This window comes from Podarcis vaucheri (genome assembly GCF_965113315.1).
Source record: "Podarcis vaucheri genome assembly, chromosome: 14".
Lineage (NCBI taxonomy): Eukaryota > Metazoa > Chordata > Lepidosauria > Squamata > Lacertidae > Podarcis > Podarcis vaucheri.
The window spans coordinates 4,004,874-4,024,733 of record NC_138752.1 but is presented as its reverse complement, the minus strand read 5'-3'; the positions used below and the strand labels follow the sequence as shown (position 1 = coordinate 4,024,733).

General features: G+C 42.1%; 1 protein-coding gene across 3 annotated transcripts; it reads right to left on the bottom strand.

Annotated features, from left to right (window-relative positions):
* Window positions 1-5,476: 5,476 nt before the first annotated feature.
* BNIP2 (BCL2 interacting protein 2) lies at window positions 5,477-19,308 on the bottom strand. Of its 3 annotated transcripts, XM_082198139.1 has the most exons (10): window positions 19,181-19,308; window positions 17,052-17,116; window positions 15,785-15,949; window positions 14,018-14,194; window positions 13,820-13,922; window positions 13,165-13,296; window positions 12,105-12,191; window positions 11,915-12,013; window positions 9,651-9,686; window positions 5,477-7,057 (listed from the first exon to the last, which is right to left on the bottom strand). In XM_082198139.1, exons 1-10 carry the CDS (start codon window positions 19,228-19,230, stop codon window positions 7,009-7,011), a joined length of 963 nt encoding a protein of 320 aa, XP_082054265.1. In that variant the 5' UTR covers window positions 19,231-19,308; the 3' UTR covers window positions 5,477-7,008. The 3 variants fall into 3 exon arrangements, with proteins under 3 accessions (XP_082054265.1, XP_082054266.1, XP_082054267.1); XM_082198140.1 differs by lacking the exon at window positions 9,651-9,686; XM_082198141.1 differs by lacking the exons at window positions 5,477-7,057; window positions 9,651-9,686; window positions 11,915-12,013; window positions 12,105-12,191 and adding an exon at window positions 12,367-12,532.
* Between the last annotated feature and the right edge of the window lie 552 nt (window positions 19,309-19,860).

Below are 19,860 nucleotides of genomic sequence, written 5' to 3'. Positions count from 1 at the left end.
GCACATAAGGCATTTAAAAACCATATTGTCAGGAATGTCTGGACAAGGTACAAAGATTTCCTGGAGAGTAAAACCCCAAGGTGGCTATCACCTATGGAAGCGAAAGCTTTGAAAAAACTCAACATGGAAGCTAAATGGCCAAAATATTGGGAAATTTTAGAACAGGAAGGCGACAAATTGAAATTGCAGAGTTATGACAAACTTAAAGAGAAGGTGCGAGATTGGTTACATTACTTTCAAATAAGTGAGGTTTATAACTTGGATAAGAAAATTGGTTTCCAGGTGGAAAAATCAAAGTTAGAAACAGAATTGTTAGAACCCAATGCTAAGATACTTTCAAGAATGTATAATCTGCTGTTGAAATGGAATACTGAGGAAGAAACGGTAAAATCTGCAATGATAAAATGGGCACAAGATATAGGATATAATATTATGTTTGCTGACTGGGAGAAGTTGTGGACCACCGGGATTAAATTTACGGCATGTAATGCCCTAAGAGAGAATATTATGAAAATGATGTACAGGTGGTACATGACTCCAGTCAAGCTTGCAAAAATATATCACTTGCCCGATAACAAATGTTGGAAATGTAAAGAAATTGAAGGTACATTCTTTCACCTTTGGTGGACATGCCCAAGGATCAAGGCTTTCTGGGAAATGATATATAATGAACTGAAAAAGGTATTTAAATACACTTTCCTGAAGAAACCAGAGGCCTTCCTCCTGGGCATAGTTGGCCAATCGGTGTTAAAGAAGGATAGAACTTTTTTTGTGTATGCCACAGCAGCAGCAAGAATTCTCATCGCAAAGCATTGGAAGACACAAGACCTACCCACCTTGGAAGATTGGGAGATGCAACTAATGGACTACATGGAAATGGCGGAAATGACTGGCAGAATCCGAGACCAGGGAGAAGAGTTGGTGGAAGAAGATTGGAGGAAGTTTATATCTTATTTGCAGAAATATTGTAAAATTTTTGAATGCTGATGACATTGAAATGAATTGAAGGGGTTCTAGCAACAAGGTAAAATGTAAGACGGGATTAATAATAGATAAATTAATAGGACATGAATTTGCTGAACCAATTGCTAAAAGGGATACAAAAATGGGAGACGTGAGGAAGTCAGGAAAATAAGTTAACTAAAGATGAGAAACTAAGAAAGAGGTAATTTTTGTTTCTTTTTATATGTGTTTCTTCTTTTTCTATTTTTGTGTTTAATGTATGTATTTTTGTATTTTGTAATTTTGTATCTTTTTCATTTTTTGTATTTTTCTAAACTTTTCTATTAATAAAACCTAATAAAATATTATAAAAAAAGAAAAGAAAATGTTTTTAATACGTGTTATTCTTAAGTCAGTTCAGGGTCTTAAATGGAAAGCGGTGAGTAAGAAGTGACAGGTAACTTTCACTGAAAGGATCTTGGGCATGGCTGCCTTGTACTCTTCCACAGTTGAAATGGAAATGTACTCTTGCCAGGAAATAGAAGTATTTCTTCTAACATTCTAATCAAAACAAAAGCTTCCACAATGGTCCATTTGAGGAGTTATGTTCAAAAATAATCACAATGATTTTGTTTCCTCAAACAGCCATTTATTAAGAGAGGTCTCCTGACTGCTGTCAGCTCCAAACAATGGCTCTACAGAGAATTGTCTCCCATTGGGAAAAGGAAGAAGGAAACCACGGCATTTAATTTTTGCTTCTCATCTAAGGAAGTATTTTACACAAATCATATGAGTTTTAGACAATCTATCATCTAACCTGCTAAATGTTTATATGAACACTAACAAAACAAGACACAGTTCTAAAAGAAAGTCTCCTGCTTTTAGAATATGTTTGCATGGACTGTATTCATAGCAGCACCAAAGAAGCATCCCATTTCTGTCAGGTTTAAGACCTAAAATGGCAGAATGGTTTATAATCACCTTGGCTTTAAGTACAGGATGCCTGCAACTTGCACACATTTAACTTACTTGAGCATATTCAGCTTTATATTTGTGGCAAAAAAAGGAAAAAAAGGAAATGAAATGGGGTGGTGGTGGAAGGGGGTGGGGTTCCAAAAAAGGACTTTGGCAATCGCACCCACCATTGTACCCAATGGGTTTTGACTATACACAGTTGTGTATAATTTGCTTTAGGTGCGATCCCCAGAACATAAGTTGTGAGCATACTGTATGCCACAGCATAGCTCACAAAAAGAGACTACCCTTTTCTGCAGAGGTTATCTATACAGTGGTACCTCAGGTTAAGTACTTAATTCGTTCCAGAGGTCCGTTCTTAACCTGAAACTGTTCTTAACCTGAAGCACCACTTTAGCTAATGGGGCCTCCTGCTGCTGCCGCGCCGCCAGAGAACGATTTCTGTTCTCATCCTGAAGCAAAGTTCTTAACTCCAGGTAATATTTCAGGTAACCTGAAGCGTCTGTAACCTGATGCATATGTAACCCGAGGTACCACTGTATTACACATAGTAATAGGTTTTCTTAAAACTTCCGTTTTTTTCTACCACAAACTATTTTCATAACTCCAGGACCCCACCATACAGATTTCTTTCATCATATCCCAACAGCAAATATACAGAATACCAACATTTAAAAACCTATTTATATTCAAGTAAATAAATCCACTCAACAGCAATCGTTTGCAGTACTTTAGAAGAACTTCATATTAACCTTCTTGTTCAAAACATTCCTTCATTTCCATCTGTCTCATAGGCTTGACAGTAGCAACTGAATATTCTGGCCAAAAATAAAGGAAGAGATACTTTTTGACTGGCCTGTGGTTTTAAAAGAAGCTTGTGCTGCACTCAGGAGGTGCTCTTTGCCCCATCCCATGGTCAGGTTCGCCTGGAAACAGAAAACAGCCATATTGGCCACCCCCAGACAACAACACCTTCCTGGTGTTACACAGCAACACAACAAAATCCAATAATATTCCCTAAGAGCTAAATCAAAAACAAAGCAAAACTGTAGCTGAAATAAAACTGAGAAGCGTACCAAACAATTAGTTTTTAAAACTTTAAACCTCCTGCCACTTATGTCTTTGTAGGAGTTAATTAACATTTCCATGACAATGCACGAACATTTCACCATGTTAGCCCACAGTGTGATGCTGCAATGCCAGTTGTGAAATTCCTAAAGTTCTCTTTTAAGAGCAGTGTGGTTACTGCACATTCATTTTCTCTGAGGCCTCCTTTCAATCTAGATACACAAATGCTCACTGAGCCATATTGGCACAGAGCTACCTGTGTTCCCAGGGGTGAGGCAGGGAGGATGGGAATGTGCTGCCCCAGGCCAGGCCAGATACTGCTTTTATTTGAATTCTGAGGCTGTAGTAGTTGTCATCTGGCCAGTCCTCCTTGTTATACAAAATAACTGGTTGGGATTTTGTACTGAGGGAAACTGTGGGTATCATTGAATGGCTTGTATGTTATTTTAATATGCTATTATTTGATTATTTATATTAATATTTTACCATGTATTTTATGCATATTACGTATATCACTTTAAGATTCTCTTGAATATAAAACAATTAAGAAGTTTTCTAAGTAAGTTAGTGAAAGCTAGCACTTTTTTTTTAACCACCCACACATCCCTTCTACAGATTATTTAAAAGCAGGGATGCCTCGTCAAAACTTTTGGTTTTCTGAGTATCTCTGGTTTACAACTGGCTGGGCTTGTTAAAAGATTTCAGTGCCAACAAGATTCCTACAAGAGGCTGAAGCTCGCCAAGGCCTGCATGTGAACTGGAGCTCTGAAGTTACTTGCCCCCATTTTAGAGTAAGGAAAACTGGTGATGCAAGTCTCATTTACTTATGCAGAGGCCACATAAAGTCAGAAGAATGGAAGAGCCCTGCTGCATCGTGCCAAAGACCCATCCAGGCAGACATCCTAATCTCCAGCAGCCAGCCAGGTGCCCCTGGGCCATGAAACAACACTCTCTCCGCTTCCGAATTGCAGCAACTGCCATTCAGTGCATACTGCCCCAGACACTGGTTTTACTTTGTGCAAGCATATTGCATAGGAGAAAAGTGTCAACGTTTTCCAAATTACAGGTAGGTAGCCGTGTTGGTTTGCCGTAGTCGAAACAAAACAAAATAAAAAAAACGAAAGCTCAGACCAGTAACTTAGTTGGTCTCTTAAGCTACTACTGGAAGGATTTTTTTTATTATTTTGTTTCAACCTTTTCCAAAGGCAAACTGCTCCAAATTCCAGGTGTCTTGTAGCATGCCACAACAGAGAACAAAACACCAGCCCTTAGGAAGCTGTAAAACAGATGAGAAACAAGTGTGTCTACAGGAAGTTCTGGCTTTCCTTTTTATTGTCACCCCTCACACTACACTTGAATGCCACTCCAGAGGGTCTTCTGGCCTTCAGGAGGTTTTCAAGGGGCTACAGATAGGGATGCAGGACCTGGATAATCGAACCACCTTCACTCTAAGGCATGGGTAGGCAAACGGATATGACCCAATCGCCTTCTAAATCCGGCCTGCAGATGGTCTGGGAATCAGCGTGTTTTTACATGAGTAGAATGTGTCCTTTTATTTAAAATGCATCTCTGGGTTATTTGTGGGGCATAGGAATTCGTTCATTTTTTTAAAAAAAATATATAGTCCGGCCCCCCACAAGGTCTGAGGGACAGTGGACTGACTCCCTGCTAAAAAAGTTTGCTGACCCCTGCTCTAAGGCTACCTGCTAAAATCCCCATCAAGTTTAGCAAGAGAGCAGGAGTGCTGCTGGACTCCCAATGCCCTTTACCCTCAGCCAGCACAGCTAACATCTGGAGGACCACAGGTCCCCCATTCCTACAGCCAAGCTTGAGAGGTTCTATCATGATGAGTAAAAAGAAATGCCAACAAGGGTATTCTGGTGACTTATTTGCTCTCGCAAAGAACCAAAGTAGAATGGAATATTTCTGCAATCTCCAGTGCACTGCACCTCATGAGAATCAAGTCCTATTACATGATCTGTATTCATGGCTGAATTCTGATGCTATTTTGTTTTGATTGATACAGTGTGCATTTATCATATATATTATTTGCATTAATATACGGTATATTGTTGTTCACTGCTTTTAGGAGCCTTGAGTTAAAAAGTGGTATATAAATAAACCATACTATACCACGAGTTTTTCAGATTTCCAAACAGCAAGCACGTCAGTGTATAACGTCCATCTAGACATAGGTTTTCCATTCTGCAGAGTGGCTCCTCTGCCACCTCAAATAGCAGGCATCATAAGCGTCAACACAGGAAAACTGTCCTGCAATTCCTTTAGGTAACTCTTCCCCACTCCAGGATAAATGGAGAAGCAGCATTCATTTCCAACAAGGCGGCATTACATTAAGATCCAGGGTGCACAAGCGCCTCTGATAAGTCCATGGATCTTGACAGGAACTCACACCTACCACCACTTTAACTGTGAACACATACTCTGAAGAGTGCCAGAACTCTTTGTAAGAAAAACACCCAATTAAAACGCATTGTCCTCTTTGTAAAAACACTATTTATTGACTAAGTTCATACACTGACACAAAGGCGGCATTTCCAAGTAAACAGTTTGGAGACAAAAGGGTGTTTTCAACGGTGTTGTGAATAAGCAAAAAGCTTTTTTAAAAACCATGTCTTCCATGGTCAGCAAAGTGTGTGTTAAGATCTCTGCTACAAGGCAACTGCTTTGAGGATTAACCTATAGGAATTAGTGCATATGCTTACGTCTGCAGTTTATAGATCCCACCGCACAAGCACAGCCAATTTCTGCACACAGGTGAAAAGGCTTCAGAACATGCAGAATTTATATACATATAGAGACTCCTTTTTTTAAAAAAAAAAGTACATAAAGTGAATTTAGTGCTTGTGAAAGGTGCATGGGAGCCTTTTCTGGCCACAAAGCCTGCTGGCTGGGGCTGATGGGAGCTGTAAGCCAAAGCACCCAGAGGGCGCCCACAAGCAGCAGAGGGCTGTCACCAAGTACAGACTTGTGCCAAGCTCTCCTTCTCCGCAGCAGGCAATTCACCACACCAACCATATCCTGATGCCAACATGCTGCGAGTTTCTCCAACCTACATTACTGGTGAGCAAGAAAGCCAGAGTGACATCAGGATATGAGAAAAGGTGTACTGCATGTCATGGGGGGAGGGGGGGCTTCAACACTGCAGGAGGGGGCACACCATTTGGGGGCAACAGCCCTGTGTTCCTTACAAAATGCAATTCCAACCTTGATCTCCAGCTTGACTGGAACAGGCACCTATTGTTCCAAGGGTGGTTCACCTATAAAAATGCGGTTCTTTGTACCCAATCTGGAAGTCAGGGCTGTAACACATGCACATCTAAGCATCCTGAGTTCCTTGTTTCAGAATATCCATCTGTTTCAGAAGCGCAGCCATTCCAGACCAAATATAAAAAGCCCTCTGGCCAAAGAAACTAAGACGACTCAGGCAGTGTCTTTTTTGTGCCAAGGACGCCTCTGCAAGCAGGTTATACCCAACATGGGAAACAAAAGAACCTCCGTGTTTATGCAAGAATCAATGAGGTCATGTTGATTTGCTTTTCTTTCGCTCTGGCAAGAAGTGTTTGACCATTTATAGGAAATTGCCATGCACTTTTATTATCAAATAAATGAAACAGTCTTTTATAGCATGGCTTACCTGCAAGGGTTTTGCAGATAAACATTATAATTGTTTTGAGAAGTCATAAAAATATATATTATCTCTTTCCTTAACATTTAAGCATATAAATATTTACTAAGCATCATTTAGGATTAAAAAAAAACCCATGGGTGCTTCCTATGATGCTTTGCGATACTGTATAGAACAGGCAGCTATTAAGTGTCAACGTCTAGCCTGGACTTGAAAATTCATTCAGCAGCGAGTAGTCCATTAGGTAAAAGTCCAGAGGCAGGCAGTTCTCCTCCTCCTCCTCCAAACAGGTTTTGATCATGCAAGACGTCATTCCATCAGCACTTTCTTCAGTCTTGGTTGGACTCCAAAACACACCAAAAATAAAATAAAATACTTCACTGTTCGGTCTTCTGCTCCTGTTTCCCATTAAGCTCTTGGTCAATTCTGCTCATCAGACAGAAGGGGGGGGGGGGAGGGAAATGTTAAACTCTATTTTCAACCAGGGTGTCAAAATTTAAAATTCTTTGGCGGGGGGAGAGTAATGCTTACTACTTTGCAATTGAAGCAAAACTGTTAGGCACAAGTACAGCAGCAAGTTTCCCCCCAGAATAATGAATTAGAACTTGTAAAGAGAATACAATGTGACTTTTAAAAAATGACAATTAACAGGAAAATGAAAAAATAGACCACAATACAGTAAGATACCCAGTGCTTTTTTTCTTTAAAAAATATTTTGGTGTACTCTCATTTTCCTACTCATATTGAAATACTGCCCCTCAATGGGGCCAAACTTAGATTCACAAAATGTTTGGGGGTATGCGTACCACTTCCTTCATTTATCCTCAATTTATTCAGACCAAGACCTACAACCACATAGAACTGAATCATTGCACGTGACCCTACTGAATGAAATCCCTAGTAGTTTGTGTATAATGACATCTCTCCCTGTTAACTCAACATGTACTTGGGGTCACTGGAGCTCCATGTTGAGTGTAGACTCTTGTGGCAAACTCAGCTTGGCCAGCATATAGTGTGTTCCTTACAGTTAGTATATCTAGATGTCTAGGGCTCCAAGAAAGTCAACTTTATAAAGGGTATTTTTGCCTTGAAAAAAACTAATTTCTTAATTTACTGATAGGCAGCCAATGAGGCATGCCAAGTTTTGGAACTGTTGCGTCCATACTAAGTTTCTAGCCAGTCTTGCTGGGACAGGGCTGGGCATCTGCAGGCTGCAGCTCAGTGACAGAGCACCTGTCACAAGCATCTCCAGATAGGGCTGGGCATGTCTTTTGCTTTAAATCTTGAAGAGCTACTGCCAGCCAGTGTAGGCAATACTGACCGAGATGAGCTAATGATTTGATCTGGTATGAAGCCTGTTCTCTTCCTCACATGTATTTCCCTCTCCTTTCCACAGTTGGTGGTGAAGTTTAATATTTAAGTTATGTCAGATTTTTAGAGGAAAGGCAGAAGCAGCAAATCAGAGGTCTTCCAAATATCAATGTTTGAAACCCTTCACTGCTCCAAGAAAATTGTATCAAATCTCTTATTCCACCTCTCCCTGGTTTAAGCTATGGTGAAGAACCTCCTCCTCCACAACAGTGGAAAGTTTATTGGGGTCTGTGTGTTAAGTCAAAGGCCCAGTTTGCATGCAGCATTAGGTCAAACCATGGCTAAGCGTGAATGCATAAGCATGCAGATACTCCCATTAGAAACTGTGGCTGCTCTGCACCTTCCCAAAAATCAAACCTTAGCTGCAGCTCATGGTTCATCAGGAGAAAGACAAACTATGAGCACAGGTATGAATGCAAATGTTATGAAAAACCACGGCTTAGCTCAGGGTTCCACAACAGCAGCAGGACCAGGAGAGAAGCAAAGCACCTGTGGCCTTCCCTTGAGTACACTCACTCTCAGCCACGGCGTGACATTCCATGCAAACCGGGTCAATGAATGGCAGTTGTGGAGGCAAAGACCAACACAGCAAATGAGCAGTGGATTTCAGTGAGCTCATTTTAAATGTAGTCCAAGTTTCATTTTAAGGGGAAAGGGCAGCACTGCTGGGCAGTTCAGACACCAAAAGCTGAGCTTTGCCTCAAAGCAATGCTGTGCCTGACGCAAAAACCTTGTGTGCAACCCATACAAACTGGCTGCGCAAATTCCTTCTAATGCTACAAAGGGTTGAATTAAATGTGGGGAAGCATTTTTGCAATCTGTTTCAGAATCCTGATGTACACATAGCCCCTTCCCCAGGTTTATCCTTTTGTTTTGTGATATAGCTCTGAAGAGAGTGTAGGTCTGTCTTGCTAAGTAGCAGTTTGCTCCCTTCTTTGCAAGGGAACAACCCCTCCCCCCAAAAAAAATCATCTTCACAAATAGGCATTTGGAATCATTATACAGCATGGGCACATTCTGGATCAAGTGAAATTGTTAGTGGCAAGAGTAGTAGTTGGTGCTCTGGACTGGACAATATTTTGTGAAGTGAAGAAGTTGCTGAGATACGTTTATTAGCAGGCCATGCACTTCTTGAGCACCAGAGAACCCCAGCATGCATAGATAAGACAAAAGAAAAAAAGAAAAAGACATAGCAAATACAGGCAGCACAAAGCCCTCTTCCCCTTTATGGTGTTCAGCCAGTTTAGACTGTGACAATGCAAATTAAAGCAATTTTGAACTTCAGTGACTGCTGAGTCACAGTCACTCTCCACCTAGAATTAAGAATGTATTTTGCAGCAATTGCTCTCCAACTTCCTAAAGCGGAAAATTGTAGTTCTAGATTTGACAATTAGTGCTATAATTAGACAGCAAATGCTTTAGCCTTTTGGCTACTCGGCTTCCTTCTGAAGCAACGAGCCATTTGCACAACATTATGTGAACAGCACAGCATAAGCTAGCCAGAGACACCCACACACACGATGGCACAATGGGTGCATGTTCATTCATACAAGCAGCAGGCAGCCCAGCAAGCCAAATATATCCCAACATTCAGCACAGTGCAAAGTTGGCTAGATTAGATACAGCCCTGATCAAGATGTGCATATACCTTTTGGGTTTCTTTTTAAATTTTTCTTCTTCATACCTTAGTGGGGAAAATGTTTTTTTAGTAAATAAGATGCAGTTCCGTATACCAGCAAAATCCAGCTAACAGCACCTGTCTTGGGCAAGGGCTTTACACAATAATGTTAAGGTGGACAAAAGTAAAGGCATTTAGTTTCTCTCTAGTAAAAGTACTATGCCTGCTGCAAGATCGCTCTGTGTGCCTCCCTCCCTGCATGAAAAGAACACTCTGCTCCAGCTGCCAGTTGGATTGAAGAGATGAGGGGAGGCACACACTGCCCTCTGCCCAGGGCCACTGGGAGGCTGAACCCCGTGTCCTAAGAAGGCCATCATGGCACGGAGGAGACCAACCTGGTCCCATTCATTTGGCCAGCAGAGGATGAGCTACTCAAAAACTTTCCTCTTCCCTCCCTATTCAGTTTTCCTTTTGTGTCATGTCTACTAAATTGGCATCCTTGTGTTTTTTAATGTATGTGAAGCACATAGAAAGTGATAGGAAACACTACTATTATAAAATCCTTATCACATTTGTATCCTGCTCTTTCTCCAAAAGTACCTGGGCACCCACTCCCTTTGTGAGGTAGATTAGGCAGAAAGAGAGTGCTTTGCCCAAGGTCATCCAATGAGCTTCATGGCTGAGTAAGGGTTTGAATCTGGGCTATCCCAGTATGGCAACCAAGAGAGCCATTGTGCTGCAGTGGTTAGGCACACAGCAGGAATCTCTCAGACATATGCTCTTATAACAGCCTTGGAAGACGGGGTGGGGGTGGGGAGTCACTAGGAAACTGGCACAAGCAAGACTCATTTATAGGATCTTCCAAATTTCAGTTCCCATACCAGATCATTTGCTGCCCAGTACTGTTTAGTCAGCTTCCCTGTTGGTCACCTTAAAACCATTAAAGCAATCCTAAGAGTTTTGGCGTGTGTACGTGTCGTGTGAGTCAAAAGTAAGTACAGACCATCAATAAATAAGTTGTCAACCTCTGAACAAACAGAGGTAATAAACAGACTGTTCTATCTTCTCTGAGACCTGGGCTTTCTGACCCAGGGCACCCCCATCCCTACCATGCCCACCCCTATCACCCTGTCGCAGTTGTGTTTCTTGGTCACACTAAGCTACCTTTGCACACAAGGCCAAAGGACCAGTGTTTTCTAAGTCCCCAGATGTCTTTTAGGTTCAAGGAAGTTCATAAGGCAATATCACTGGGTTATTAATGAGTAACAATTCTGTTATTTTCTTGAGCAGAGATCACAGTGGGTAGAGGGCTTTTAAAGTCTTGGGCTTTACATAGCTTACCAACCCTAAATCATATACCTAAGCAGCACAACATTTTACTGCTGAACTGAGATAGAGGCCAAAGTCCAGGGGGCATGCCAGAGGCAGCCCCCAGGTCCTTCTGCTCCCTCTGGAGAAACATGTCACCCTTCAGATGTGGCTGAACAACAAACCTTGTCATGTCTGACTACCAGCCATCCTGACTGAGGCTGCTAGGAGTTAGTCTAACAGCATCTAGGAAGTGTATAGCTTCCCCACACCAGCCCTGGCAGTACTACCAATTGCTGCGGGACATAATTATGCCTCCTTGCACATAACCCAACTTATACTGTATCTTCACTTTGACTTCCAGCTGCACTGGGAGGGAATATTGGCTGAGGCAAGCATTTTAACTTTTTAAAAAACTCAGAGTGCAGTTATATACATGTCTACCCAGAAGTAAATCCCATAGAGTTCAATGGAGCTTGTGCCAACCAAGTATAGGACTGGAGACTTGGGGAGGGAAGCTGCAGACCTCATTCTCCACTGGAAGAGGAAAAGATCTACTGCTTCTCACTGTAGTGGCTTCACAACACCACCACTGCTGTTGGCACAATGGTGGTGCTCCGACAGTGGTAAGGCTGAATATGGGGTGTGTTGTGGACATGTCAGAGGTGGCAGCAAAGTCGCAGAATCATAGAGTTGGAAGGGACCTCCAAGAGTCATCTAGTCCAACCCCCTGCAATGCAGTCACAGGATCCCAAGCCCTCTTGTCCCTGGACACAATCACACATGCACAAAAGGCCCTCAACTATGCCAGCTGGAATCACTTTTGGGCACAGGGGAAAACACTGCTCCTTCAACCTCGTAATAGCCACTGTGAGCTGGCAGGGCTCTTCATATAGCGGTGTCTGTTTCCTAAAAGTTTGGATTGCTCTGTTATTGAGCATTTATGCTTCATTTTTGGGATTATGAACATGGAACCAGCAACCTACTGTTTTATGCATTCAGGTATGCCAACGTATTCCATGGGGACGAGTTCTGCCAGCTCTGCCAAAGTAAAGACATATCTGATTTTTTGGCTGAATTTTGAGCTAGAAAAAAAGAACAGAAAAGACACTGTTACTGTTGAAATGCTAAACATACCAGTTCTGGAAAAAATGAAGTAAGTATTATGGGTGTTACCTAATAAAAGGTTTTGTGATTGCCAGAAGTGTTCTAATGAACCAGGAAGGATGAACTATTATTAATGATTTCAGGTTTTTCCTTAACCTAAAGTTCAATCAAAATATTAAAAAGATGCAATCAACAAGAGAAGCAAGAGGAAAATAACAAAGCCTAGATACTAGTAGACACTGAACGTTGCTAGTGCTCTACTCTAGGTGTAAGCCAGAAAGAAACTCCTAGTGAGTCTTGGGATCAGCATTAGAATTAGACTAAAATAGCAAAGTCACAGTTCTGCTCAGGTGATTTGAAGAGACAATGAAGGGGAGTGTGTCCCCATACCTGCAGAGACAGGCTCTTGCCATGTTTCCTGGGCAGGAGATAGGAATGGAATGGAGAGCCATTCTGGGACAAGGGCAGAGGTGAACCCATACACCTGCATCCTCAACCTAGTTGCCAGAACAAAGGGGGGTGTCAGGGACATTTGCTTTTGGGGGCTGTTTCAGGCCTCCAAACTGGAGCTTAGTCACCCTGTTATCCAAGCTGCTGAAGAAATGCAAGACGCCTGCCTAGCAAGACATTCAAGATGGACACTAATGACATCTAGTATCCAATATGACTTTTCCTTCTAGGATAGAGAACAGAAACAATTCTATACAGTAGCTCAGTGGAAAAGTATCTGCTTTACACGCAGACGGTCCCTTGTATCCCCTTGGAGGGCTGGGAGGTTCCTGCCTTAAACGCTGGAGAACTGCTGGCAGTCAGTGTAGACGATACGGAGCAACATCCTGGCTCAGTATAAATAGCTTTCTAGGTTTTATAGTCCACTCTTCTGAAAGTTTCTTCAGAACTATGCTCAACACTGTGTAAAAACGGGCTCTACCACATTTTCATAGAAGGTTTTTTCTCTTCATGAGAACACGCCACCTTAAGCACCAGCGCTACTTCTGCCCTGGGAGTATGGAACCCAAATCACAAAGGATGTGACAACAGAGCTGTCTTACATCACTTGACAGAAGTAAATAACACTTTAAAAGAATTGTCATGTTATGCAGTTGGCTGCAACTCAAATTCTTCTTACCTCCTATCAATCTGTTGGTAACACTTCCTGAGCCAGCCTAGACTAGGCATCTTCCTCCGTGTTGTTGCACCATTTAGGTAAACGATCATGTAGTTCTCTGCTACTAACAATTCTAGTGTGCCAATAACATACCTGTTTGGGGGTGGGAGGAGAGACGGACAGTGAGGTTTCTTGTGCTGTCTTCCCCCACCAAGTTTCCTTATGGCCACTGCATCCCTCTCCTGCGCTCTGTTAATCAGGCAGCAGTTCCTTTTAAGGAACATGTAAAACTGAGTCAGGAATGAAAGCCAAAATTGTATTTGTAGTCTGAGAGGTCATCACTCACGCGCTTGGCATGAAAAAGGTTTCTAGGCATTCCCTGGCATCTCCCACTGGAAGGGTAGGAGGACTTTGCAAGAGCTAAGGCAGAAGCTTCTTCAGGTTGGGTTAAGGAAAGATCATCATGAGAAGAGGCCTGCTCAATCAGACCAATGGCTATCTAGCCCAGCACTCTGGCCAGCCAATGTCCCCGCAAGAAAGGGCCACAATGGCCCTCTACTGCTGTCTGCTTCCACCTCCACCACTTGCAAGCATTCTGCCTCTGACATGGGAGGAAACGCAGGGATCAGAGGTCTGACTTGGAATAAGGCAGGTTCATTCACCAAGTACAACTCACTTAAAGAGATTATCCATTAAGTATCTGTAGTTTGGCTGCCCGCTTTCCGGCATGAAGCAAACAGCAAATACAACGATTGCATTTAACCCATCACCATAATAACCTAGAAAGAAGAAGAAAAATCTAATTGTTATGCTTTTTCTTCAGGCATCCTGCAATTCTTTTTTTTGGGGGGTGGGGGACTGTCACTATTCTCACCTCCATGACTGATAACTTTCTTATATGGCTCAATTGCCTTCATATCCACCCTGTGATCTTGTTCTCCAATCCGAAACATCCGCCATCGCCGTTCCTCCTCTTTTTCATCTGATGCTGCATATTCTTGTAACGATCCTTTTTGAATCACATCTGTAGTTTTCGGCTTTGGAAGATCATCTGCTCAGAGATTTTTGTTTTTGTTTTTAAAAAAGGAATTACAATACTGTTACAGTGAATCACAGATTAGACAAAGTAGGTTCGTTGCTTCCCTGTATGCCCCAAATCTTCAAAAGTTCTGTGCCCATTATATTGAAGGAAGTGTCAAGAAACGTATCTACAAATTGTTTGGGTTGCATTTTGACTAAGCAGTTAAGCAGTGATTGTGCTGAGTTGCTTTTAAATGGAAAGAACATAGCTGTGATTCCTTTCCAAACCCGTAAATATATATTGATGCTTAAACAACTAGTCCTCTGATCAGATAAGAATCTATTTTGGTAAATCAGAGCTGTCCCCTGTAAAAGACAGTCTTGCGGTGGATATACCTTTAATCAGGCAATGATTACATATATGCAATTAGTTCAATACAACACTTATTTTGATATTCCAAATCAGATTGTGGATTAGGATAATGCCCAAACCCTTTGATCAGTTGACAGCCCTAGATATCTACCCTTCACCTATTATTTCCCCATTGATTTTAGTGAATCATCTCAACACAATGATTAGTGACAGACATGCAAAATAGAGATTTCAATCCAAACTAAGCAGGACTTGGGAAGTGTCCTGAAGAATACATCATCCTCACGGCTTTGTCAAATTAATTTCAGTAACACAAACCTTACCACAGAGGTGTGAAAAAACTACTGCAGCATGTTAGTAGTTTGTTTCCAAGACAGAGTTGTTAATGGAAACTATCCTTCCAGGAAAACGCAGACAGCCGCATTAAAGAGAAGAGAAAAGACAGAAACCTTATTCCAACAACGAACAACTCCAGCCTCTCTTCAGCCCAGCGAACTGCTAAGTACCTAGAGCTGCGAACTTCTCACCCCACATTTGAAAAGCTCATACAAATAAGCAATATGCCACCACAGTCATCGGCTGCAGGATGCACCAAAGCTGAAGTCTAGTCTCTTGCTTTGAGCAACTCAATAACTTTGAAGTAAAGAGGCCCCTTTCTGAAATCTCTACTGAACCATTGGTACACAATTGATTCAAGAGCTATCATCAATGTCAGTTTTGTACCAGCTGGAAAATCCTGCGCTGAGCAAAAATAACTTCTGTTCCCCTTCATATCAGTAGCATTTGTTTATAAATTAAACTAGAGACACCACTAGCAGCCTTGAAGCAAAGCGGTAGCTATGTCAGGTTGAAAAAAACAAGCATACAATTACAAAACAACTAACTACCACCTGCTTTTAGAACTTCCACCCTATACATTTTACTAGCTGGCACAGCAATGCCGACAGTGTCCTACCCCAACCTGACAGATGTGAGCAGGCTCTGGTTGCTGGGCCCTTAGGTTCTAGCTTTAAAAAAAAAAGCAGATCACATGATCCAAAGTTCTGCCCATGCCAGCTGTACACAATTTGATATGGAGGACTTTTATCATACTTGCAAACAGGCCACAGCAGGCTACAGAAACCAGCAGCAGTGACCAGAAACCTAGTGGGCCATCCACCACAGAGAACAGCTCCACTGATCAACAATGCTGACAAAAGAAACAGAGGAAATACATATGCACGAGGCTTAGACAGAGTCAAGTCTTACCTTCCCATTCAAACTCATTGCTATTTTCAGATGGTGTGTCCATATCGTCCAGATCAATATCCCCGCTCTCATCCAAGTCAGACAAAATTGATTCTTCACTGCAATCCAGAGTTAGGTTTATATTTGGAGCCAATAGTTTCTTCTTAACTTTGTTGCCATTCACTTCTAATAATTTGAAAAGGGAAGTTTATTCTTTAAGACATGTTAAAGACAGTGACGGCCATACACCCCCACCAAATACAGATTAAGTTATTAAAAGAAACAGAATTATGAAAGCATACTCCAAGACTATGTAAACCAAACTCAAACATTAGTAAGTGAAAACTTTTTTAAACAAACAGCATAAGCATTATGCTACAGTTTCAATCGCCCTTTTTAAAAGAGGTGTAGCTAACATACTGTGTATAGTTCTGCAAACAGTTCATTATATACTAATGCAGTGCTGAACTAGATGGAGCAATGGTATGATTTAGTATAAGGCAGCCCTCTATGCTCCTACTATTTGACAAACAGGAGTCACTCAGAAGAGTGAGTAGCGGCCTTCTGTTACAGTTAAACAGTCAAACCTTTCCTACGTAAAAAATAAATAAAATAAAAAAATGACTGCAGATTGTCCTTAAAGATCTGAGCGAATAAATAGAATCATAGAATCATAGAGTTGGAAGAGACCACAAGGGCCATCGAGTCCAACCCCCTGCCAAGCAGGAAACATAGTATCTTCCATCCTTGAATATTTAATCCAGAGCAGTTTATTTTCCAGTTTCATCTTCTGTCTGATTTACCCAGCATGAGAAGTGGCCAACAAACCAGAGGGGGCCCACGGGGAATGCAGGACCACAAAATGGTGCAAGTATAACCCCCTGTCAGCCACCCATCAGTGGAGAAAAGGCACTTGCCTCAGCCACCACTGCACTTGCTCCCAGAGAAAAGCCATTTGAACATCTCCTCTGTACTGAATGAATGGGATGATAGATGCCCAATCCTGTTTTCAGGAGTGGGGGAGTGCAAACAGGAACTGGGCAGGAACAGCAAATAGTTTCTCAGGCATTATTGATTTTTAAGGGGATATTTAACTATACCTTTACCAAGTTATGGACACACTGGCACCTGCAGGTCCCACACGGGTGACCCCTGGGGAAGAGTAGGAATGAGAAACCTGTGGTCCCCCAGATGCTAATGGACTCCACCTCCCACGCTGACTAGGGATTATGTGAACTGAAGTCCAAAGTCATATGTAGAACCATATATTCCTTTATACTAAACTTACCAGGTTGGTCCCCTCTTTCAGCAGGATCTGACATATCATCAATATGGTCATCTTCTGGTAGAGGTCTGGGACAGTAAAAAACAAAGAGGAAACAATGAGGAATAGTGCTCAGTAGAGATGGGGGGGGGGGACCCAGTAGAAAAATCTTTCCTCACCCCCCTCCATCTTTCACATCTTTATCAGTGCCCAATCACTTCTTACACAGCACCCAGACACCAGCTTTGGGTGGATCTGTAGCTGATTGACTGACTGAACCCAAAGAGTACTTTTAATGGTTCCTCATCATCCTGGAAAAAAGTGACAAGTGGTTCTGCAGGGTTCTGTCCTGGGCCTGTTGTTCAACAACTTAAAAAACAACTTGGATGAAGGAATTAAGGGGATGCTCATCAAATTTGCAGATGACACCAAACTGGGAGGGGTAGCTAATGCCGCAGAAGACAGAATCAGAATTCAAAATAACCCTAACAGACTGGAGAACTGGGTGCAAGCTAGCAAAATTAATTTCAATGGGGACAAATGTAAGGCTCTCCATTTAGGCAGGCAGAACCAGATGCACAAATATAGGATGGGGGACACCTGGCTTACTAGGAGTACATGTGAAAAGCATCTAGGGGTCTCAGTGGACCACAAGCGGAACATGAGTCAATAGGATGGGCAGCAAAAAATGCTAATGCTATTCTAGCCTGCATCAAGAGTAGTGTCCAGATCAAGGGAAGTAATAGTACCACTCTATTCTGCCTTGGTCAGACCACATCTGGAATACTGCGTTCAATTCTGGGCACCACAATTTAAGGAGGATGTTGACAATCTGGAACATGTGCAGAGGAGGGAGACCAAGATGATCAAGGCTCTGGGAACCAAGTCTTATGAGAAATGGTTGAAGGAGTTGGGGATGTTTAGCCCGGAAGAGGAGACTGAGGGAGATAGGATAGCCATCGTCAAATATCTGAAGGGCTATCACATGAAAGTTGGAGCAGGCTTGTTTTCTCCTGCTCTGGAGGGTACAACCAGAACCATTGGCTTCAAGTTATAAGAAAGGAGATTCCAACTAAGCATCATAAAGAACTTTCTGGTGGTAAAAGCTGTTCTACAGTGGAACAGACTCCCACAAGAGGTGGTGGACTCTCCTTCCTTGGAGGTTTTTAAGCAGAGATTGGATGACCATCTGTCATGAATGCTTTAGCTAAGATTCTTGTATTGTAGGGGTTGGACTAGATGACCCTTGGGTTCCCTTCTCACTCTACAATTCTACAAAATGTGACGCAAGCCCCAAAGAGTTAGCAACTGGGATTTAACCAACCCTTGTGGTAGTCAGTGCTAGGCACACACCAAATTGTGTGCTGCAGAGTGCTGCAGAAAATTCAGCCTGATGAGTCACAGAAGGATTCCGCTTTTTTAAAAAAATCATAACCTATACCTAGATGGCCCATCAAGGTGGCTGAATGTCTGCACACTGGCATTCCAACTCTAAGGGCTAAAGAGCTGCAACAGCTGGTGAGCAGCTTGCATCAGCCTTGGCAGTGCCAGACCATCCTGCAATAAGAAAGCATGTCCTGCCCATTATATAAGGTGAGGAGAGTTGCAGGGCAGGGCAGAAAAAAGAGCAGGGAGGGAAGGACCTCAAATGAACAAAATGAAATGGAGAACAGTCTCCAGTGCTCAGTGGTGCAAAACTCTTAATTGTAGGTTAGAATGCTTTGGAGTAAAACACTCCTTCAGGACCTTGAAAAGTTGCAAGCTCTTTAAAATCTCAAGACACAGTTTGGAAAAAAAATGGTAAAGCAAAATTTTATTACCTCTCTGCTGAACCTCTGCAGTCAGCTTCAAATCATGTGGCAAGTGTGTATATGTACACAAGACAAGAATGTATGTGCAAAGATAAACTGCACATTTTTCCTGAGCCTGCTTTAGAAATAATGTAATTTAAATTCATAGCTGAATATGTAAAATATCCCCAACATAAAAAGAGGGCAGAAGATGAGGCTTACAGAGCCATATGAACAAAGAACACACAGGAAGCAGTACCTCCCTTGGCTACAACTGACAAACACCTTTTAGGGACAAGCCAAACTCCACTTTCTGAAGATATGCTCCAGAGCAAATCAAGCCCTGCCACAGCTACTCCTTACCTTGGAAAGTCTTCATCTTGCCACTCTTCTTTAAGTTCAACTCCTTCCATCCTCAGTGTCGCCTCAAGGGCTGATGCAGATTCTACGTGATCCAGAATTCCTGTTTCGTGTTAGATCTTAGGCAAGAACTGCAAAGTATTTTGAAAGTGTTTGCTCAGCAATTGAAATTCCAGTACTCATGAGCTGATCTATCTTCCTAAGAATCACAGCTATAAGCAGATGAGTAACATAAATGAGAAACAGCAATATGAGGACACAAATCTGAGGGCAAAGCAACGAGGCATGGGTTTGTCTGAACAATCCCATAACCTACTATATACCGTATTTTTCGCTCTATAAGACGCACCAGACCACAAGACGCACCTAGTTTTTGGAGGAGGAAAACAAGAAAAAAAATCTGAATCTCAGAAGCCAGAACAGCAAGAGGGATCGCTGCGCAGTGAAAGCAGCAATCCCTCTTGCTGTTCTGGCTTCTGGGATAGCTGTGCTGCCTGCATACACTCCATAAGACGCACACACATTTCCCATTACTTTTTAGGAGGGGAAAAGTGAGTCTTATAGAGCAAAAAATACGGTATTTTATGTGAAAGTTCCCTAAGAGTGGCTTTAACTTTTTGAAACTTTCTCCACTTTTCATGGTAAGCTCCACTATCCAGGACATACTACGTATGAAGGAAGAA